This window comes from Balaenoptera physalus, assembly GCF_965194825.1.
Source record: "Balaenoptera physalus genome assembly, chromosome: 15".
Classification (NCBI taxonomy): Eukaryota; Metazoa; Chordata; class Mammalia; order Artiodactyla; family Balaenopteridae; genus Balaenoptera; species Balaenoptera physalus.
The window spans coordinates 76,621,516-76,644,805 of NC_138894.1; the positions used below are offsets into that span (position 1 = coordinate 76,621,516).

General features: G+C 43.3%; 1 protein-coding gene across 1 annotated transcript in view; it reads left to right on the forward strand.

The window, feature by feature from the left end:
• Window positions 1-23,290, forward strand: part of IFT172 (intraflagellar transport 172) — a 41,674-nt gene that overhangs the window by 12,379 nt on the left and 6,005 nt on the right. Inside the window, exons 15-35 of the mRNA XM_082427929.1 lie at window positions 361-473; window positions 1,456-1,623; window positions 9,517-9,653; window positions 9,886-9,993; window positions 13,936-14,020; window positions 14,310-14,402; window positions 14,935-15,012; window positions 15,250-15,498; window positions 15,679-15,757; window positions 15,957-16,077; window positions 16,270-16,414; window positions 17,769-17,858; window positions 18,451-18,548; window positions 18,725-18,860; window positions 18,946-19,062; window positions 19,402-19,544; window positions 21,136-21,229; window positions 21,391-21,455; window positions 21,648-21,828; window positions 22,072-22,181; window positions 22,303-22,432. Coding sequence (XP_082284055.1) covers window positions 361-473; window positions 1,456-1,623; window positions 9,517-9,653; window positions 9,886-9,993; window positions 13,936-14,020; window positions 14,310-14,402; window positions 14,935-15,012; window positions 15,250-15,498; window positions 15,679-15,757; window positions 15,957-16,077; window positions 16,270-16,414; window positions 17,769-17,858; window positions 18,451-18,548; window positions 18,725-18,860; window positions 18,946-19,062; window positions 19,402-19,544; window positions 21,136-21,229; window positions 21,391-21,455; window positions 21,648-21,828; window positions 22,072-22,181; window positions 22,303-22,432 — 2,540 coding nt within the window. The remainder of the gene's footprint in view (window positions 1-360; window positions 474-1,455; window positions 1,624-9,516; window positions 9,654-9,885; window positions 9,994-13,935; window positions 14,021-14,309; window positions 14,403-14,934; window positions 15,013-15,249; window positions 15,499-15,678; window positions 15,758-15,956; window positions 16,078-16,269; window positions 16,415-17,768; window positions 17,859-18,450; window positions 18,549-18,724; window positions 18,861-18,945; window positions 19,063-19,401; window positions 19,545-21,135; window positions 21,230-21,390; window positions 21,456-21,647; window positions 21,829-22,071; window positions 22,182-22,302; window positions 22,433-23,290) is intronic.

Genomic DNA, 23,290 nt, shown 5'->3' on the forward strand with positions numbered 1-23,290 from the left:
TCATTTCGTTCATCAGCTTTCTCTCACTGGTGTGTTTGCTGTAATTGTGGTTCATCATGAGAACAGAAGCCAGTTGCTCCATAGTTCTGACCTGCTCTGAGACAACTCCGAGAGTCCCAGAGAGGAATCACATTTCTTGATGAGTCTGGATCTTTTGAGTTAATAACTGAAGAGTTAAACAAAACCTCTATAATTTTAGAAGAAATACAGCATCTTAAGCATCTTAGCAAAATTATGTTGTACTGCCCATTTCCATTCCTGAGTGACATTCTCTAGGCTAATGCAACATTCTTAAAGCCAGACTTTCACAGGCCACCTCATGCCTTGTATGTGATTAACCCTGTTTCCTTTACTCTCTAGTGGACCTGATTGGTGGCTACAACATTGGCACCATCAGCCATGAGAGCCGTGTGGATTGGCTGGAACTTAATGAGACTGGGCACAAGCTTCTCTTCAGGGACCGGAAACTTCGTGTGAGGAGGGTTACTAAGGCCTTAGCCATAGACTGGTCCATAAAGGATGTGGTACTAGCTGCCAGCAGGGACTGTGGGAGGCAGGATAGGACATAATTTCTTAGGGCTATGCCATTAGCATAGCAAAAGGCACAGAAGAATCAACATTCTTTGTATCTGCTATCACCACCCATCCCATTTTACCCTTCAGGAGATTGTGTCATGATGGCACCAAAGTCAAGAGAGGAATTTGGGAGTTGATGTCTCTCTTACTATTCACAAATCTGTGCCCTCATGAAACATCCTTACCCCTGCATTCCTCTTCCTCATGCCTAGCTGACCTTAGCCCACACCTACTGCTCCAGTGCTCTTCAGCGACACTTATCTGACGGCACTGAAGCTGGCTTGAGGACAGTCTCCCCCTAGCCCCTTATTGATTCTGATCTCAATATGGTATCACCAAAGAGTTCAACCTCAGGGGCAAAAGGGACTCTCTGGTGATTTTTTGTTTCATTTTCATTGTGATGTGAAAGCCATCACAAATTTCCAGACCATTTAATTCATCTGGTGCCCTTACTTTTGTAATCCAGGCTGGTAACTCTGGCCCAGAGTTATTCTAAGAATGAAAGTCTGGGACTTCCCTGGTGGTCCACTGGTTAAGACTCCGCACTTCCACTGCAGGGGGTGCAGGTTCGATCCCTGGTCAGGAACTAAGATCCCACATGCCTTGCAGCGCAGCCAAAAAAAGTCTGACCTTCACCTAACTTAAATTCCTAGGGTGTAGATCTTTGCTCTTTTGATCATCTCTTATTTGGCCAGAGTCAGAATATGCCAACTCAGCATAAACTTGAAGGGTTTATGGTTGAAGATCAGTAAGCTTTGAAATTCAGCATGTACCTGACTGGTGGGTTAGCTCACCACATTTCACCATTAGGAAAATTGTCAAGATGAGAAGACACCCTTATCTCCTTTTACTTGTGCTATCTGCTTCTTCCTCCTTCAGTTGCACCTGTACGACATTGAGAGCTGCTCTAAGACAATGATCCTCAGCTTCTGCTCCTACGTGCAGTGGGTCCCAGGAAGTGATGTGCTGGTAGCTCAGAACCGAAACAACTTGTGTGTGTGGTACAACATTGAGGCACCTGAGAGAGTCACCATGTCCTCTATCAGGGTATGTTGACACAGGGCACCTCAGACAGAGTGTTGAGCTGATTAATTAGAACCCTGAGTAGGCTCTGAAGTGTGCTTGGTTTCTCTGCCCACCACCCATAATCTCTTTAATAGAGTTGGCAGGTGACGCTTAGACTCCTTCCCACAGTGGACCAGGCCCCAGAGCCATCCTTGTTCAGATTCCTGACATTATATTAGACCCTTGGAGTATGGGTCTCTATTATAGTGGGAATTCACCAAGTCATAACATGGAGTCCCCTTAGGCTGGAAGATCCCCAATAGGAGGAGTAGTTCCGTATCACCTCCTTGTGTGCTGATTCTCTGTTACAAGCCATTCAGAGTTCCATTTTTTTAAGACTGCTGATCAGACCCTCTCTCCTATCCCACGACAACATCGCACACACAAGTAATATTCCAAAATCTGGGAGGAGCCTATGCAAACAGAGAAAAGAGGCCCCTATGGTAGGCTAGGATGACTGGTGTGGGTGTGGGTAGAGCACTTGATACTTCCTTTTTGTTCTTTCTATATCTCTTTTTTTCTCCTTTTTTGCCTCATTTTAGACTGATTAAGGTTGAGTTTTTGTGAGGGGTCGGGGGGTTGTCCTTTTCTAAATACTCTTTTTTTCACTTTTTTGGTTTGAAGGTTACACATCCTATTTCTATAGCAGTTACCCTTAGAAGTTCACCATGTATTTAAATTAACAAGGTCTAAAGTTAATCAGCATCTAACCCCCCCTGCACTGCAAACAATACAAGGACCATAAAAGACTTTAAATGTGATTACCTCCCCTTTGCCATTGTTGTCTAGTATTTTGGTTCCCTTCTGTTATCCCCAAAGTTAGACATTATTATTTTATACAGACAGAATTTGTATAGATTTACTGTCATAGTGCCAGTTTCTCTGTTCACCTTTTCCTTTTGCATTGCTGATCTTCCCTCTGGAGTTATTTTTCTTCCTCTTCTTGAAGAATATCATTTAGAAGTTTCTGGGTTTTTTTTTTGAATTTTTGAATTTTATTTTATTTTTTATACAGCAGGTTCTTATTAGTTATCTATTTTATACATCTTATTGTATACATGTCAATCCCAATCTCCCAATTCATCCCACCACCAACCCACCCCCCCCGCCACTTTCCCCCCTTGGTGTCCATACATTTGTTCTCTACATCTGTGTCTCTATTTCTGCCCTGCAAACCAGTTCATCTGTGCCATTTTTCTAGGTTCCACATATATGCGTTAATATACGATATTTGTTTTTCTCTTTCTGACTTACTTCACGCTGTATGACAGTCTCTAGATCCATCCACGTCTCTACAAATGACCCAGTTTCGTTCCTTTTTATGGCTGAGTAATATTCCATTCTTTATATATACCACATCTTCTTTATCCATTCGTCTGTCGATGGGCGTTTAGGTTGCTTCCATGACCTGGCTATTGTAAATAGTGCTGCAGTGAACACCGGGGTGCATGTGTCTTTTTGAATTATGGTTTTCTCTGGGTGTATGCCCAGTAGTGGGATTGCTGGGTCATATGGTAATTCTGTTTTTAGTTTTTTAAGGAACCTCCATAGTGTTCTCCATAGTGGCTGTATCAATTTACATTCCCACCAACAGTGCAGGGGGGTTCCCTTTTCTCCACACCCTCTCCAGCATTTCTTGTTGGTAGATTTTCTGATGATGGCCATTCTAACCAGTGTGAGGTGATACCTCATTGTAGTTTTGATTTGCATTTCTCTAATAATTAGTGATGTTGAGCAGCTTTTCATGTGCTTTTTGGCCATCTGTATGTCTTTTTTGGAGAAATGTCTATTTAGGTCTTCTGCCCATTTTTTGATTGGGTTGTTTATCTTTTTAATATTGAGCTGCATGAGCTGTTTATATATTTTGGAGATTAATCCTTTCTCTGTTGATTCTTTGCAAATATTTTCTCCCATTCTGAGGGTTGTCTTTTCGTCTTGTTTGTAGTTTCCTTTGCTGTGCAAAAGCTTTTAAGTTTCATTAGGTCCCATTTGCTTATTTTTTGTTTTTATTTCCATTACTCTAGGAGATGTATCAGAAAAGATCTTGCTGTGATTTATGTCAAAGAGTGTTCTTCCTATGTTTCATCTAAGAGTTTTATAGTGTACAGTCTTACATTTAGGTCTCTAACCCATTTTGAGTTTATTTTTGTGTATGGTGTTAGGGAGTGTTTTAATTTCATTCTTTTACATGTAGCTGTCCAGTTTTCCCAGCACCACTTATTGAAGAGACTGTCCTTTCTCCATTGTATATCCTTGCCTCCTTTGTCATAGATTAGTTGACCATAGGTGCATGGGTTTATCTCTGGGCTTTCTATCCTGTTCCATTGATCTATATTTCTATTTTTGTGCCAGTACCATACTGTCTTGATTACTGTAGCTTTGTAGTATAGTCTGAAGTCAGGGCATCTGATTCCTCCAGCTCTGTTTTTTTCCCTCAAGACTTCTTTGGCTATTCAGGGTATTTTGTGTCTCCATACAAATTTTAAGATTTTTTTGTTCTAGTTCTGTAAAAAATGCCACTGGTAATTTGATAGGGATTGCACTGAATCTGTAGATTGCTTTGGGTAGTATAGTCATTTTCACAATATTGATTCTTCCAATCCAAGAACATGATATATCTCTCCATCTGTTTGTGTCATCTTTGATTTCTTTCATCCGTGTCTTATAGTTTTCTGAGTACAGGTTTTTTACCTCCTTAGGTAGGTTTATTCCTAGGTATTTTATTCTTTTTGTTGCAGTGGTGAATGGGATTGTTTCCTTAATTTCGCTTTCTGATCTTTCGTTGTTAGTGTATAGGAATGCAAGAGATTTATGTGCGTTAATTTTGTATCCTGCAACTTTACCAAATTCATTGATTAGCTCTAGTAGTTTTCTGATGGCATCTTTAGGATTCTCTATGTACTGTATCATGTCATCTGCAAACAGTGACAGTTTTACTTCTTCTTTTCCAATCTGTATTCCTTTTATTTCTTTTTCTTCTCTGATTGCCGTGGCTAGGACTTCCAAAACTATGTTGAATAATAATGGCGAGGTGGACATCCTTGTCTTGTTCCTGATCTTAGAGGAAATACTTTCAGTTTTTCACCATTGAGAATGATGTTTGCTGTGGGTTTGTCATATATGGCCTTTATTATGTTGAGGTAGGTTCCCTCTATGCCCACTTTCTGGAGAGTTTTTATCATAAATGGGGGTTGAATGTTGTCAAAAGTTTGGGAGTGTTCCTTCCTCTGCAATTTTTTGGGAGAGTTTGAGAAGGATAGGTATTAGCTCTTCTCTAAATGTTTGATTGAATTCACCTGTGAAGCCATCTGGTCCTGGACTTTTGTTTGTTGGAAGATTTTTAATCACAGTTTCAATTTCATTACTTGTGATTAGTCTGTTCATATTTTCTATTTCTTCCTGGTTCAGTCTTGGAAGGTTATACCTTTCTAAGAATTTGTCCATTTCTTCCAGGTTGTCCATTTTATTGGCATAGAGTTGCTTGTAGTAGTCTCATAAGATGCTTTGTATTTCTGTGGTGTCTTTTGTAACTTCTCCTTTTTCATTTCTAATTTTATTGATTTGAGTCCTCTCCCTCTTTTTCTTGATGAGCCTGGCTAAAGGTTTATCAATTTTGTTCATCTTCTCAAAGAACCAGCTTTTAGTTTTATTGATCTTTGCTATTGTTTTCTTTGTTTCTATTTAATTTTTTCTGCTCTGATCTTTATGATTTCTTTCCTCCTACTAACTTTGGTTTTGTTTGTTCTTTCTCTAGTTCCTTTAGGTGTAAGGTCAGATTGTTTATTTGAGATTTTTCTGGTTTCTTGAGGTAAGCTTGTATTGCTATAAACTTCTCCTCTTAGAACTCCTTTTGCTGCATCCCATAGGTTTTGGATCATCGTGTTTTCTTTGTAATTTGTCTCTAGGTATTTTTTTATTTCCTCTGATTTCTTCAGTGATCTCTTGATTATTTAGTAATGTATTGTTTAGCCTCCATGTGTTTGTGTTTTTTACGTTTTTTTCCCTGTAATTGATTTCTAATCTCATAGCGTTGTGGTTAGAAAAGATGCTTGATATGATTTGAATTTTCTTAAATTTACTGAAGCTTGATTTGTGACCCAAGATGTGATCTATCCTGGAGAATGTTCCATGTGCACTTGAGAAGAAAGTGTAATCTGCTGTTTTTGGATGGAATGTCCTATAAATATCAATTAAATCTGTCTGGTCTATTGTGTCATTTAAAGCTTGTATTTCCTTATTAATTTTCTGTCTGGATGATCTATCCATTGGTGTTAATGAGCTGTTAAAGTCCCGCACTATTACTGTGTTACTGTTGATTTCCTCTTTTATAGCTGTTAGCAGTTGCCTTATGTATTGAGGTGCTCCTATGTTGGGTGCATATATATTTATAATTGTTATATCTTCTTCTTGGATTGATCCCTTGATCATTATGTAGTGTCCTTCCTTGTCTCTTGTAACATTCTTTATTTTAAAGTCTATTTTATCTGATATAAGTATTGTTACTCCAGCTTTCTTTTGATTTCCATTTGCATGGAATATCTTTTTCCATCCCCTCACTTTCAGTCTGTATGTGTCCCTAGGCCTGAAATGTGGGTCTCTTGTAGACAGCATATATAAGGGTCTTGTTTTTGTATCCATTCAGCAGCCTGTGTCTTTTGGTTGGAGCATTTAACCCATTCACGTTTAAGGTAATTATCGATATGTATGTTCCTATTACCATTTTCTGAATTGTTACGGGTTTGTTTTTGTAGGTCCTTTTCTTCTCTTGTGTTTCCCACTTAGAGAAGTTCCTTTAGCATTTGTTACAGAGCTGGTTTGGTGGTGCTGAATTCGCTTAGCTTTTGCTTGTCTGTAAAGCTTTTGACTTCTCCATCGAATCTGAATGAGTTCCTTGCTGGGTAGAGTAATCTTGGTTGTAGGTTCTTCCCTTTCATCACTTTAAATATATCGTGCCACTCCCTTCTGGCTTGTAGAGTTTCTGCTGAGAAATCAGCTGTTAACCTTATGGGAGTTCCCTTGTATGTTATTTTTCATTTTTCCCTTGTTGCTTTCAGTAATTTTTCTTTGTCTTTAATTTTTGTCAGTTTGATTACTATGTGTCTCGGCATGTTTCTTCTTGGGTTTAATCTGCCTGGGACTCTCTGCGCTTCCTGGACTTGGGTGGCTATTTCCTTTCCCAAGTTTTTGACTGTAATCTCTTCAAATATTTTCTTGGGTCCTTTCTCTCTCTCTTATCTTTCTGGGACCCCTATAATGCAAATGTTGTTGCATTTCATGTTGTCCCAGAAGTCTCTTAGGCTGTCTTCATTTCTTTTCATTCTTTTTTCTTTATTCTGTTCTGTGGCAGTGAATTCCACCATTCTGTCTTCCAGGTCACTTATCCGTTCTTCTGCCTCAGTTATTCTGCTATTGATTCCTTCTAGTGTAGTTTTCATTTCAGTTATTGTATTGTTCATCTCTGTTTGTTTGTTCTTTAATTCTTCTAGGAGTTTGTTCTTTAATTCTTCTAGGTCTTTGTTACATTTCTTTCATCTTCTCGATATTTGCCTCCATTCTTTTTCCGAGGTCCTGGATCATCTTCACTATCATTATTCTGAATTCTTTTTCTGGAAGGTTGCCTATCTCCACTTCATTTAGTTGTTTTTCTGGGGTTTTATCTTGTTCCTTCATCTGGTGCAAAGTCCTCTGCCTTTTCATTTTGTCTATATTTCTGTGAATGTGGTTTTCCTCCCATAGGCTACAGAACTGTAGTTCTTCTTGCTTCTACTGTCTGCCCTCTGGTGGATGAGGCTATCCTAGAAGTTTCTTTAGTGAAAGTCTTTTGATGATAAACGTTCAGGTTTTGATTATCTGAAAATGTTTTTATTTAGAGCTTTGCTCTTGAAAGATACTTGGACTCAGCACCCAATTCTAGATTTTTTTTTGGCTGTGTTAGGTCTTTGTTGCTGCGCCTGGGCTTTCTCTAGTTGCAGTGAGCGGAGGCTACTCTTCGTTGCGGTGCGCGGGCCTCTCAGCGCAGTGGCTTCTCTTTGTTGCAGAGCATGGGCTCTGGGCATGTGGGCTTCAGAAGTTGTGGCACGCGGGCTTCAGTAGTTGTGGCACGTGGGCTTCAGTAGTTGTGGCACACGGGCTCAGTAGCTGTGGCTCACGGGCTCTAGAGCGCAGGCTTAGTAGTTGTGGCACACGGGCTCAGTAGTTGTGGCGCACGGGCTTAGTTGCTCCGCGGCATGTGAAATCTTCCCAGACCAGGGCTTGAACCCGTGTCCCCTGCATTGGCAGGCGGATTCTTAACCCCTGCGCCACCGGGAAGTCCCCCCAGTTCTAGATTGACTGTTAATTTTTCTTAGCCTTTTGCACATATTGTCCCATTGATTGACTTCTTTTGTTCTGACAAGTTTATTAATAGCCCTTTCTGTATAGGTGATCTGTCTTTTCTCTCTGGTTGCTTTTAAAATCTTTTTTTAGGCATGTTGAAATTTTACTACAGTGTGTCTAGCTATAAATTTCTTTTTATTTATCCTGCTTGGTATATATTGTGCTACCTGTAATTGTGAGTACACATATTTCTACCTGTCTTGCAAATATCCCAACCATAATCTCTTTAAACATTGCTTCTTCTATCGTATTCTCCAGTCTCTCCATCAAAACTCTAATTAGGTATATGTTAGATTTCTTGTTCTGTCTTTTGTACCTTTTTAACCTGTCTTTCATATTTCCTTTCTCCTTCTCACTTCATGCTACATTCTGGATAATTTCTTGAGATACATCTTTTAGTTCATTAATTCATTTTCATCATTGTCTAATCTGCTATTTAAACCATCTATTGAGTTTTTTAATTCAAAAATTGAATTTTTCATAAGGTTTTATTTGGTTCTTTCTCCAACGTGACTGACCATTTTTGATAGTCTCTTGTTCCTTGCTTAATTTTTCATTTCATCTTTTAGGTCTTTAAACATCTCACACATAATTATTTTATATTTCGTAACTGTCTTTTTTCTTAACTATTATTTTTGATATCTGAGACCCATGGAGGTCTAAAACTGTTGTTTATAGGTATTGTTTACTCATTTAACTTTTTGGTTAACTGTTTGTTAACTTATATTTTGGTAATTTTTTATTGTGAGCTCATGTTACATTGAATGTAATCTTTTGGAATCCTGAGGGCCTCATATAGGCATGTTTTCCTCCAGAGATGATTTGTGTTTGCCTCTGCAGGAATCAGGCATATTAATGACCTGTACCCCTTTGGTTCCCTTTACTGAAGAGAGGATCCCCAGTTTAATGAAGGAACCTTAGATTTGGCCTCCCCATCCTGCTGGAGGACCCAAAGTTTATTCTCCTAATACTATGTTTGCCTTCAGGGCAACTGTATTCTTCCTACTTGCTCACCTTCCATTTTTTCCTGCTCATGTTTTTTCGGTTTTAGCTTACTGACCTCTTTCTCTCTTGCTTTCTTTTTGTGGGGGCGGGGGGAGGGAGTAGGAAGCATTCCTAGTGGTTTCTTCAGTTGAACTTAGCAATACATTGGGAAGTATGTTCAAGTTGAATTTTAACAGGAGGGCCTTTAAGAATACCGAGTCATAGTACTGCTGGCAGTACTGCTGGCAGTAGCAGAAGTGGATGTCACACTTTGTCAACTTATCCCTAGCCATTAGTGCCATCATAGCTATGAGTGTACTTTAACCCAAGGATATTACCATAGATAGGGAATTTTTATCTGCCTGAGAGAAACTAAATGTTAGAAAAACAGGGGCCACTGTAATTCCCTCAGTGTATGAGCAGTAGGGTTGAATGAGGGTGGGTCTTTTCTGCAATTGAGTCAGTGGAAATGCTAACTTGGAATTCTGGTGGGATGGGGGTGTTGAATTTTTACAGGGTGATGTTGTAGGTCTGGAGCGGGGCGGGGGAAAGACCGAGGTGATGGTGACTGAAGGTGTGACTACAGTTGCCTACACACTGGATGAGGGCCTTATTGAGTTTGGAACAGCCATTGATGACGGCAACTACACCAGGTGAGGGGCTAGACTGGTAACCAGCAAGGTGGTGGGAAATTCTGGTTCTGAGGACCTGGGATGGGTAGTAAAACTGGCCATGTCTGAAAAGAACGTGGTGTCCTGGGAGGAGATTGGACGAAGAGGACAAATAATTGCCTGCCCCCCTCCTCCCCTGCCCCATCACTAGTATTCCTTGGTGTCTTCCTGACCCTGGACTCATTCCTTGTGCTTTGCTTCCTTCCCTCTCCAGGGCAGCAGCCTTCTTGGAGACTCTGGAAATGACCCCAGAAACAGAGGCAATGTGGAAAACCTTGAGTAAGCTGTCACTGGAAGCAAGGCAGCTACACATTGCTGAAAGGTGAGTTGGACTGTAGAACCGAGGTGCCAGGCAGCTAGGAGGGAGGGATGGCCATGCGGGTATCTTCCCCGTGGGCTGCTCCTCCCCAGTGTTAAGGCAGCACTTCCCTTCCCATGCCAACAGATGTCATAGAACCCTTCCATGGTACAGTTATTCCAAACATCCTCCCGTCCTATATTATGAGTATGTCTTTTATTTAATTTTTTAATTTTTATTGGAGTATAGTTGATTTACAATGTTGTGTTAGTTTCTTGCTGTACAGCAAAGTGAATCAGTCATATGTGTGTGTATATATATCTCTACTCTTTTAGATTTCTTTCCCATTTAGGTCACCACAGAACATTGAGTAGAGTACCCTGTGCTATGCAGTAAGTTCTCATTAGTTATCTATTTTATACATAGTAGTGTATATATGTCAGTCCCAATCTCCCAGTTCATCCCACCCTTCCTTCCCCGCTTGGTAACCGTAAGTTTGTTCTCTACATCTGTGACTCTATTTCTGCTTTGCAAGTAATTTCATCTCTACCATTTTTCTAGATTCCACATATAAGTGATATTGTACAATATTTGTTTTTCTCTTTCTGACTTACTTCACATGAGTGTGTCTTTTATTGTTGTCACTCCCCAATCTTGTAACTAGGTGCCCCTTCAAAGTTTTTAACACTCATACCCTACAATCCACATGTTGATGTGTATATTCCAGGTGTTGTATAGGAGTGTAATTTATAGGACAAACATGGGACTCCAGACTCTCTGATTTCAAATATTGGCTCCATTTACCAACTGTGTAACTTAAGAGAGGTTAACTTAACCTTCCCAAGCCTTGGTTTCTTCATTTGCTCTATGAAGTGGGGATGATAACAGAATTTACCTGCAGGATGGTAAAGAAAAATGGCAGTGGTAGTGGAGAGCAAATGAGAGGACCTGTGCTAAGAGCACAGGTTGGAAGTGCTCTTTAAAGGTCAGCTGCTGCTATTTTGCCGAGGAGTCATCCTTGGTCCCTTTTTTCCTATCCTCCCACAGCTAGACTCTCAGCAAGTCCTAGGGACACTGATCCAGGGTCTTCAAAACATATCCTGAAAAGTAATTCACAGAAATCTCTTGCATTACTATACACTAACAGTGAAAAATCAGAAAGAGAAATTAAGGAAACACTCCCATTTACCACGGCAACAAAAAGAATAAAATACCTAGGAATAAACCTACCTATGGAGGCGAAAGACTTGTATGCAGAAAACTGTAAGACACTGATGAAAGAAATCAAAGAGGATACAAACAGATGGAGAGATATACCATGTTCTTGAATTGGAAGAATCAACATTGTGAAAATGACTATGCTACCCAAAGCAATCTACAGATTGAATATAATCCCTATCAAACTACCAATGGCATTTTTCACAGAACTAGAACAAAAAATTTTACAGTTTGTATGGAAACACAAAAGACCCCAAATAGCCAAAGCAATCTTGAGAAAGAAAAATGGAGCTGGAACAATCAGGCTCCCTGACTTCAGACTATACTACAAAGTTACAGTAATCAAGACAGTATGGTACTGGCACAAAAACAGAAATATAGATCAATGGAACAGGATAGAAAGCCCAGAGATAAACCCACGTACATATGGTCACCTTTTCTTTGACAAAGGAGGCAAGAATATACGGTGGAGAAAAGACAGTCTCTTCAATAAGTGGTGCTGGGAAAACTGGACAGCTCCATGTAAAAGAATGAAATTAGAACACTTCCTAACACCATACACAAAAATAAACTCAAGATAGATTAAAGACCTAAATGTAAGGCCAGACACTATAAAACTCTTAGGGGAAAACTTAGGCAGAACACTCTTTGACATAAATCACAGCAAGATCCTTTTCAACCCACCTCCTAGAGAAATGGAAATAAAAACAAAAATAAACAAATGGGACCTAATGAAACTTAAAAGCTTTTTCACAGCAGAGGAAACTATAAACAAGACGAAAAGACAACCCTCAGAATGGGAGAAAATATTTGTGAACAAAGCAACTGACAAAGGATTAATGTCCAAGATATACAGGCAGCTCATGCAGCTCAATATCAAAAAAACAAACAACCCAATCCAAAAACGGTGGAAGACCTAAGTAGACATTTCTCCAAAGAAGACATACAGATTGCCAACAAACATATGAAAAGATGCTCAACATCACTAATCATTAGAGAAATGCAAATCAAAACCACAATGAGGTATCACCTCACACGGGTCAGAATGGCTATCATCAAAAATTCTAGAAACAATAATTGCTGGAGAAGGTGTAGAGAAAAGGGAACCCTCCTGCACTGTTGGTAGGAATCTAAATTGATACAGTCACTATGGAGAACAGTATAGAGGTTCCTTAAATAACTAAAAATAGAACTACCATATGACCCAGCAATCGCACTACTGGGCATATACCCTGAGAAAACCATAATTCAAAAAGATGCATGTACCACAATGTTCATTGAAGCACTATTTACAATAGCCAGGACATGGAAGCAACCTAAATGTCCATTGACAGATGAATGGATAAAGAAGATGTGGCACATATATACAATGGAATATTACTCAGCCATAAAGAGGAATGAAACTGAGTTACCTGTAATGAGGTGGATGGACATAGAGTCTGTCATACAGAGTGAAGTAAGTCAGAAAGAGAAAAACAAATACCATATGCTAACGCACATATTTGGAATCTAAAAAAAATGGTACTGATGAACCTAGTGGCAGGGCAGGAATAAAGACGCAGAGAATGGACTTGAGGACCCAGGGGTGGGGGAAGGGGAAGCTGGGACAAAGTGAGAGAGTAGCATGGACATAGGTACACTACTAAATGTAAAATAGATAGCTAGTGGGAAGCTGCTGCATAGCACAGGGAGATCAGCTGGATGCTTTGTGACCACCTAGAGGGGTGGGACAGGGAGGGTGGGAGGGAGGCTCAAAAGGGAGGGGATATGGGGATATATATATACATATAGCTGATTCACTTTGCTGTACAGAAAAAACTAACACAGCATTGTAAAGCAATTATACGCCAATAAAGATTAAAAAAATGCTAACAGGTAGATACAAGTATTTTGTACATGTGTACATGCATATATATATATATATATATATATGAACACAAAGTCAAATTCTATATGTTAAAAATAAAAAGTGATCCATGTGATTGTAAAAAAAAAAAGAAAAGGTATCCTGAATCACTTATTTGTTCAAGTCTACTGTGTCCACCCTGGAATAGACCACCACTATCTACATGCTGTGTTGCAAAGCCTCTTAATTAGTCTCACTGATATGGTTCTTATACCCCTGCGATCCATTCACCCCATAGCAGCTGAGGTAATTTTTTAAAAACATAAATTACATTATATCATTTTCTTGCTCAGAGCCTTCCAGTAACTTACTATTGTACTTTGTATAAAACCCAAACTCTTTGCATGTCCTAAGGCCCCACAAGATTTGGCCTCTGCTTTCTTCTCATATCAGGTACTTGCCCATTAGTCTCCAGCCGCACTGGCATCCTTTTGTGCCTTTGAGCGTGCCAAGCTCACTCCTGCCTTAGGGCCTTTACACTAGCTTTTCTCTCTGCCAGGAATAATTTTTCTCCATCTTGTCATGATTGGCTCTTTCTTGTATTAAGGTCTCAGCTCAGATGTCAGCTTCTCAAACAGGTCTTCTCTGACTACCAACTTAAGGAGTCCCCTTAGTTTTATTTTCCATTCTTTCAAATAATCTTTGTTTATTTGTTTACTAATTATTTGTTTCCACTAGAAAGTAAGTTCCCTAAGAGCTGGTCCCTCATCTGTCTTATCCCTTTTGTGTCCCCAGTGGCAAGAACAGTTTCTGGCATATAATAGATGCTCAGTATATCTACTGAACCAATGAATTAATGATGATTCTATAATAATATTACTGTTATTGCTTCCATGCTATAGGTGCTTTTCTGCTTTGGGCCATGTAGCAAAAGCTCGATTCCTACATGAGACCAATGAGATTGCAGATCAAGTGTCTCGGGAATATGCAAGTATTCTCCTCCTGATTCGTTCAGTCTTTCAAGCTGAGATTTCTCCTGGTACTCAACCCCACGACTCTTAGCTTTCCAGCCATGGCTAATTTCCTCTACCCTGCCCCCTCCACCTCTACCTTCAAGTCAGACCATTTTGGAATTGCTTGCCAAACCTCGAGCCTCTAAGCCCCATGGAGGTTTTCAGCTTCCTAAGCCTTTTAGCCTCCATGTCTCTCTGGCCACACAGACAGAATGGCTCCTGTGGCACCAACAGAATAACCAGAACCTCCTTTTTCCCCACAGGGTGGAGAAGGAACAGACTTTTATCAGGTCCGAGCACGTCTAGCCATGCTGGAGAAGAACTACAAGCTGGCGGAAATGATCTTCTTAGAACAGGTAATAGGAACAGAAGAACTGGATGGAAGAGGGGATCAGAGGGGGAAAAATAGAGAGGTGAACTCGAGAGGAATGAGCACTGGTCAGCTGGGCTACCAAAGGTCTGGGGAGAACTTTCAGAAAGGTCTGTACAGTGCATTTCACTCCTCCATAATTGCCTCCTCTGTGTTAGTTCTTACAATTACTTCTATCTTTCATAAAAAGTCTGCTGTCTTCCCCGTATACTCCAGAGCCTGTCTTTGCAATTCTTGTGCGTGGAGGTAGATCCAGATTTTGTGAGGTCCAAAGCTTATACAATTTGAGGAGCCCTCTTTAAGAAAAGTTGCTTTGGAAGGAACCTGTGCAAATAAGGTGCCCTGAAGCTTAAGTTTCTTTTAGTTTCATACTAAATTCACCTCTGCTTGTGTATACGTAAAGGGTGAGGCTTTCAGTCCACACAGGCCGGCATCTTAGCTGGGCTGAGGAGAGCTTGCTGATTTCTGATTCTCGTATCTTCCTGGTGTCCCTCTTTCCTCTGCCCGGGTTCCCCTAGAACGCTGTTGAGGAGGCCATGGACATGTACCAGGAGCTACACCGTTGGGACGAATGTATCGCTGTGGCTGAGGCCAAGGTACCAGTTCTGTCTTCCCCACAGTTGTTCAGAACTCATGCCCACCAATATCAGAAACCTCCTCTTGTCAAGGAGACTGTAGGAACTGCAGCAGGGCGGGGGCCGGGACCTGATATGGTGAGGAGTTGGGACATTGGTGACTGGGAGGGTTTCTGTTGTTACAGTGGGATTGGAGAAGCCTGGGAAGCAGCAGGGCAGGAGGGATGTGACTCCTAGTCTTCTCTGTTGCGTGTCCAGGGGCACCCAGCCCTAGAGAAGCTGCGCCGGGGTTACTACCAGTGGCTGATGGACACACAGCAAGAGGAGCGAGCAGGCGAACTTCAGGAGAGCCAAGGGGATGGGCTAGCAGCCATCAGCCTCTACCTCAAAGCTGGGCTCCCTGCCAAAGCTGCTCGGCTGGTGCTGACCCGAGAGGAGCTGCTGGCCACCACGGAGCTGGTAGAGCACATCACTGCAGCCCTTATCAAGAGCGAACTGTATGACAGGGTATGGCTGGCTTCCCATTCCTGTCCCTTACCCCCAGGGCTCAGTGCCCCTTTCCTACCCAGAGGAGTCTTGGAGCGCATAGCCCTCCCTGACTGGTGGCTGACTCGCCTCCTTTGGGGGCTGATACTTGATTTTTGTGGAGTAAGGGTATCTTTGTAGTAATATGGGATGTGTTAACAGGCAGGTGATCTCTTTGAGAAGATTCGAAATCCACAGCGGGCCCTGGAGTGTTACTGTAAAGGCAACGCGTTCATGAAAGGTACTAGCCACCCACAGCCCATCCCTCAGTGTTGCGGACTGCGGCCCAAACAGTCCCCCACACCTGTTGTGTGCCTCTGCTCAGGCTGACTGGCTTCAGTGCTCCTCTGTCCCTCCACTTCTCACCTGTATTCCACGCCTCATTTCTCTATCTCACTTTTCCTGAAGTCTGAGCTGAGTGCCCTCTCTGTCTCTGGCAGCGGTGGAGCTGGCTCGATTGGCATTCCCAGTGGAGGTGGTGAGACTAGAGGAGGCGTGGGGGGACCACTTGGTGCAGCAGAAGCAGCTTGATGCGGCCATTAATCACTACATTGAAGCCAGGTGTGGTGGTCCGGGGGTGCAAAGGACATTTGGGCATGAGATGAGAGGTGATGGGGAAAGTAAGGGTGCCAGGGCCTTACTAAAATAAGAGAGATCTCAAAATGTAGGTTGGAGTATGCTTGAGGTTTCCCTTTACCTCCATCTGTTTTCCTCTTTCCTCATACATATTTACACCTTTCCCAACTATGCCAGGTGCTCCATTAAGGCAATTGAGGCTGCCCTGGGTGCCCGCCAGTGGAAGAAGGCAATTTATATATTAGATCTACAGGACCAGAACACTGCGTCCAAATACTATCCTCGTGTGGCCCAACACTATGCGTCTCTGCAGGAGTATGAGGTGAGGGAGAGCCCCTTTCTGCAGCCGGAAGCAATGCAGTACAGGATGATGATGAGGGAACCCAGAACAAGAAGTGTTCCAAATCCTTCTTTCTGGGACCCAACAGTGTCACCACCCTGAATGGGAAGAAAGAGGTTTACTTCCCCCATTTCATTCTAACATAACATAGACCCCTCTCCCAGACGTATAAAGCAAGTCTCTAGCTCTCTTCCTGTGCAAGCATGAGTGATGCTTCATGGATAACTCCAACATTAGCAGGTGCAAACTAGTATATACAGGATGGATAAACATCAAGGTCCTACTGTATAGCACAGGGAACTATATTCAATATCCTGTGATAAACCATAATGGAAAAGAATATGAAAAACAATATATATATACACGTATAACTGAATCACTTTGCTGTACAGCAGAAATTAACACAACATTGTAAATCAACCATACTTCAATAAAATTTTTATTTATTTATTTATTTATTTATTTATTTATTTATGGCTGTGTTGGGTCTTCGTTTCTGTGCGAGGGCTTTCTCTAGTTGTGGCAAGCGGGGGCCACTCTTCATCGCGGTGCGCGGGCCTCTCACTATCGCGGCCTCTCTTGTTGCCGAGCACAGGCTCCAGACGCGCAGGCTCAGTAGTTGTGGCTCACGGGCCTAGTTGCTCCGCGGCATGTGGGATCCTCCCAGACCAGGGCTCGAACCCATGTCCCCTGCATTAGCAGGCAGAGTCTCAACCACTGCACCACCAGGGAAGCCCTAAAATTTTTTTTAAAAATTAAAATTAAAAAAAAAAGAATAGGGACTTCCCTGGTGGTGCAGTGGTTAAGAATCCACCTGCCAATGCAGGGGACACAGGTTCGATCCCTGGTCTGGGAAGATCCCACATGTTGCGGAGCAGCTAAGCCCGTGCACCACAACTACTGAGCCTGCACTCTAGAGCCCACGAGCCACAACTACTGAAGCCCCCGCAACTAGAGCCCGTGCTCTGCAACAAAAGAAGCCACCGCAGTGAGAAGCCCGCGTGCAGCAATGAAGACCTAACGCAGCCAAAAATAAATTAATTAATTAAAAAACAAAGAATAACTCCAACATAGTTACAGTATAGAATTGCCTTGCATTGCAGAAACGTGAGACCCTCTTAAACTCCCACCGTACTGTCCTCATGCTGTTTCAGGCTGGTCTTTTTTCAAAACAGTAGAAAGTCTGAAACACCTGTAGTCATCTTGTCTTCTCTGTGACTATAGGATAATGGTATCCCAGGCTCTGCTCCATCCCAACTGAGGTTTGTTCTTTCCTCCTACAGGCTGCTTTCACTCTGATGCTCTGACCTTTTGCCTCTGCCTATCTCAACCACAGATTGCTGAGGAGCTCTACACTAAGGGAGACCGGACGAAAGATGCCATAGACATGTACACCCAGGCTGGCCGCTGGGAGCAAGCCCACAAGGTAGGGAATGGGCGGAGTTCATGAGAAGAGAATTCCACCTTTGTGGTTACGTTGCCACTTTCCTTAGTCTCTGATCTCCCCACTTCGCCAGGTTCCCTGAAAGCTGAGGAAGAGTACCAAAATACAGTCTGGGTAACTTTGATCCCTAGCCATAGGGAAAGGCAAGGATGAAGAGAGGCCCTTGTTCCCAAACCTGCGATTCTGAAGACAGCAGATGGGCTTGGGGGCTAGGGAATCTGAAATACCTCTGCTGAAGCTCTAGCCACACTGGTAACCGTTCTCGCTCCTGCTCCCAGAGCCCAGTGGGTACAGTAGGAGTAAGGTAGTGGGAACAGGTGCCCCCCGCACAGGATGTCTCTGGCCCTCCTGCCTTAGCAGAATGTAGTTCTTACTCTGCTCATTATGGACTTGGGATTCCCTGAACTGATTAGGAGAGTGACGCTAACCAAATGCCTGTGGTTGTTGGGAAGGTTCAGAGTTCCTGAGAAAACAGGCTCCCTTGAAGCCCCACTTCCTTGTCCGCTCTGCATTTCCCTCTGCTTCCCTTGGGAATTGGTGCCTGAGGCTACCCTGGCTCTGTGTGTCCGCACAGCTGGCGATGAAGTGCATGAGACCAGAAGATGTGTCGGTGCTGTACATCACCCAGGCTCAGGAGATGGAGGAGCAGGGCAAGTACCGAGAGGCTGAAAGGTGAGCCGTGGCCCCAGGGGAGGTGTAGCAGGAGATGGGGCTTCAGGGCTAGAGGGAGGGATGAGGTCTGCAGATATGTGCCCTCTGCCCAGAAGGCAGTGACAGAATCCCTTAGGAACGACTCTAGCAGCAGGAATCTGGGTCTAGGAGGCCGCAGGTGTATCTCCTATCCCCAGGCTATATGTGACAGTGGAAGAGCCTGATCTTGCCATCACCATGTTCAAAAAGCACAAGTTGTATGATGATATGATCCGCCTAGTAGGGAAGCACCACCCAGATCTCCTCAGCGACACACACCTACATCTGGGCAAGGTGAGCCCTTCTCCTGCCCCTGCCCATCTCTCCCCCAAACAGGCTCCATCTCTCCCTCTCTCCATCCTGATCCACCTCTCCCCAGGAGCTGGAGGCTGAAGGCCGACTACAGGAGGCTGAATATCACTACCTCGAGGCCCAGGAGTGGAAGGCAACAGTGAATATGTACCGGTCCAGTGGGCTTTGGGAAGAGGCCTACCGGGTAAGGAGTTCTTACCCTTACTGGGTAAGGATGTACCGGGTTCATCCATCCCTCTTTCCCACTCTCAAGTAACTGTCTAATTCTAAACTGGTCATGGGTGTCTTTGAAAAAAGTCCACACCTACGCACAAAATTTCACATACAATTTTAATGGTTTGTGAACGACCTGAAATCCATCCTGGGACCCTAATCAGGTTAATAGACCCTGAAACTTAGCCCTCTTCCTACTGTTCTAGGAGAGGCACCTGCTCTTTTTCCAAGCTGAGGTCAGGTCAGAGAGGAGAAGGGAGCAGCCATGTACCCCTGTATTGGAGGATTGCCAAGTGGCTTTGCTTTTCAGGTGGCCAAGGCTCACGGAGGAGCTAATGCCCACAAACACGTGGCCTATCTGTGGGCAAAGAGCCTGGGAGGTGAGGCTGCAGTTAGACTGCTCAATAAGCTGGGACTCCTGGAAGCTGCTATTGACCATGCTGCTGACAACTGGTGAGGCCCCAAGCCTTCTCTCTGCTGGCCCCATTCCAGACAGAGCCTCTATATAGAGAAAGGAAATTGATGTATAACTGAAAAGCATTTCTGGAGGCTGAAGCAAGAGTGAAGCAGTGTGGTAAGGAGAGATCCTTGGAAGAACCTGATAGAGAGGCAAGAATGAATTACTAACTCTGCTCCTGTTCCCCAGGAGGCTCAGAATGGTGTTTAATCTTTGGCTGTTCTAAGGAGAAAGGTGGAAAGAGAACAGCTTTTAAAGCTAAAATGCACTAAGCCAGTAACTTACTTCTGAGTAACGGAAGTGTGATTCTATTAAATGCAAAATGAGCTTTTCTTTCTTTTTTTAAATTAAGTTAAATTAAATTATTAATGTTTTGAAGTGTAGTTGATTTATAATATTAGTTTCAGGTGTCCAACATGATGATTCAATATTTTTATAAATTATACTCCATTTAAAGTTATTATAAAATATTGGCTATATTCCCTGTGCTGTATAGTGTATTCTTGTAGCTTATTTACTTTATACATAGTAGTCTGTACCTCTTAATCTCCTAGCCCTGTCTTGACCTTCCCCCCTTTCCTCTTCCCACTGGTAACCACTAGTTTGTTCTCTATATCCGTGAGTCTGTTTCTGTTTTGTTATATTCATTTGTTTTGTTTTTTTAGATTTCACATATAAGTGACAACATACAGTATTTGTCTTTCTCTGTCTGACTTATTTCACTAAGCATAATACCCTCCAGGTCCATCCGTGTTGTTGGAAATGGCAAAATTTCATTTTTTTTATGGCTGAGTAGTATTCCATTGTATACATGTACCACATCTTCCTTATTCATTTATCTGTTGATGGACACTTAGGTTGCTTCCATATCTTGGCTGTTGTAAATAGTGCTGCTATGAACACTGGGGTGCATGTATCTTTTCTAATTAGTGTTTTTGTTTTCTTCAGATATATACCCAGGAGTGGCATTGTTGGATCATATGGTAGTTCTGTTTTTTAGTTTTTTGAGGAACCTCCATACTCTTTTCCCTATTGGCTGCACCAAATTACATTCCCACCAGCAGTGCACAAGGGTTCCATTTTCTCCACATCCTCACCCACATTTGCTATTTGTAGACCTTTTTTGATGATAGCCATTCTTACAGGTGTGAGTTGTTATCTCATTGTGGTTTTGACCTGCATTTCTCTGATGATTAGATGATTAGAGCATCTTTTCATGTTGACCATCTGTGTATCCTCTTTTGAAAAACATCTGTTCAGGTCTTCTGCCCAAAGTGAGCTTTTCTTAAGTAAATGTTAAGAACACCAGTAGTAATCCTTCATCGAGTCAGATTGCTGCGGGTAGTTTTACTTGTTTTGGGAAGATTATTTTTCTGCTAGTGTAGATGTGGCTCAGGAGGAGGTGGTCAGAGCACCAGGAGTCCTTCCTCCCTGTCAGTGCTGTGCTCTCTGTGCTTCTCTATCATGTCATATTGTCTTTCTTAATCTGTGCCTTTTCCTCCCCTCAATCCTTGCCCTCTGTTTTTCTTTTCCTCTTATAAAAGGAAGTATAGAGTAGGCTAACCTTATCTGCGCCTTCCATTTCAGCTCCTTTGAATTTGCTTTTGAACTCTCTCGGCTGGCCCTCAAGCACAAAACTCCTGAGATTCATCTCAGATATGCTATGTACCTGGAGGATGAGGTATGGATGTGATTCTTCTCCATTGCTTTTGACTCTGACGGCAGAGCCCTCCTTCCCATCCCCTAGCCCACTGCTGCCAGGCATTCAAACCTCTTGTCTCATGGCTGCCTGTGATGCCAATCTCTGTCTCATCACGTATGGCTGCCTTTCTCTCCCTCTAGGGAAAATTTGAAGAGGCTGAAGCTGAATTCATCAGGGCTGGTAAACCCAAGGAAGCAGTCCTCATGTGAGTTACCCCGTAAATTCCTTAATCCTGTCCTCCCAGACTCAGCCCCAGGATCTTTCGTTGTCATCTTCACCTTCATCTAAACCTAGTACCAGTAAATCTTATACCCCCTCAGCGACATGGCTTGTTGCCTCTCATCGTGGAGGCCTCATTCCTATACTCAGCCTCCTCTCTGTCCTCATCTGGGAGCAGGTTTGTCCATAACCAGGATTGGGAGGCAGCTCAGCGTGTGGCCGAGGCCCACGACCCTGACAGCGTCACTGAGGTGCTCATGGGGCAGGCCCGGGGCGCCTTGGAGGAGAAGGACTTCCAGAAAGCAGAAGGGCTGCTGCTTCGGGCCCAGAGACCGGGCCTGGCCCTCAGTTACTATAAGGTGGGCCAGCGGATTCAGGGCCATGAGGGGAGGGTGAGAGGATGTGAGAGCCCACAGAGCACTACAGTGAGCCCTGGTACTGAGAATGATACAGGAGGTTAACACTGGGGAGGGGGAAGGAGACAAAGAGGAAGGGGAAGAGAAGTCCAAGGACCTAGGGATCAGTGGGCCCTAGCACCTGAGTGGCACTGGAAAGCTGTCACGCCTGCCGCTAACCGTCCTGCTACCTGGCAATCTGAGCAGGAGGCTGGACTATGGAGCGATGCCCTGCGGATCTGCAAGGACTACATGCCTGGCCAGCTGGAGGCACTGCAGGAAGAGTATGAGCGGGAAGCTACCAAGAAGGGGGCCAGGTATGAAGCCAGGGGACCCGGAAATGTCGGCAGGGCTGGGGATGGGTGGTCAGAAGGTGTGCACAGAATCAGCCACGCTGCCCCTCCCCATTCCTGGTCACAAGCGCGTTCGTCTGCACAGGGGCATGGAAGGACTGGTGGAACAGGCTCGACAGTGGGAGCAGGCTGGAGAATACAGCCGTGCAGTCGACTGTTACCTCAAAGTGCGGGATGCAGGGAGCAGCAGCCTGGTGGAGAAGTGCTGGATGAAGGTGAGGCTGCCACACCTGCCTGGCCCTGTGCTTCCTGGCCTCCATTCACATCCAGCGTTCCTTCTCAGACAGTCATCTTTTTCCTCCTGTGTCTTTTTGTTTTCAATCAGGTAGCAGGTATCTACTGAGTGCTTGCTAGATGCTAGATCCACAACCTATGAAGGCTATAAAAAGGGATATAACACAGAACCCGGAGAGCCAGAAACTGGGGGAAGGTAGACTAACATGTGGCTCAATTAGTTAATATCGCAACTTAGTGAAGATTGAAGTGTGTGATTCAAGTAGAGTTCAGAGAAGGGTGAGATCTCTGTGGGCTGGGGTAGGGGAACCCTTGTGAGGGAGGAGGTAGGCCTGGGGTCAGAGCTGGAAGGGCAAATCCAGACCCTGGAGCTGGGCCAGATGGAGGCCATGAAAAAAGTAGAGGCCCCTCCTCTACCCAGCAGCTCCTGAAAAGAAGCCTCTAGCAAATTAAGCCAAGCTAATTTGTTTCATCAATTCTAAGATAGATTGTTGGTGTCTTTGAGATGGGGATACATGTATATTTTAATGATGTGCCTTAGATGCAGGGAAATACGGTATTAGGAGTTATGAAGGGGTGAGATTGATCAGCCCCTGAATAAAATGTTGGTGTGCTGATGCCCCTGCAGAATTTCCCTTAGGTTTGTGAGGCCTTGTAATTGAATAGCCCCTAGAAGTTGGAGGGGAAGGAAGTAGAAAGGACTGAGGATTGGTTAAGAGTTTAGCAGGTTTTAATCAAGTATGAAGCATCTTCTGTATCTTACTCTGGGGCATTGTTTACTTGGGTCTGTTCATGACTATACCTTCTTCAGATTAGTCAGAGGGTGGCTTCCTGGATGG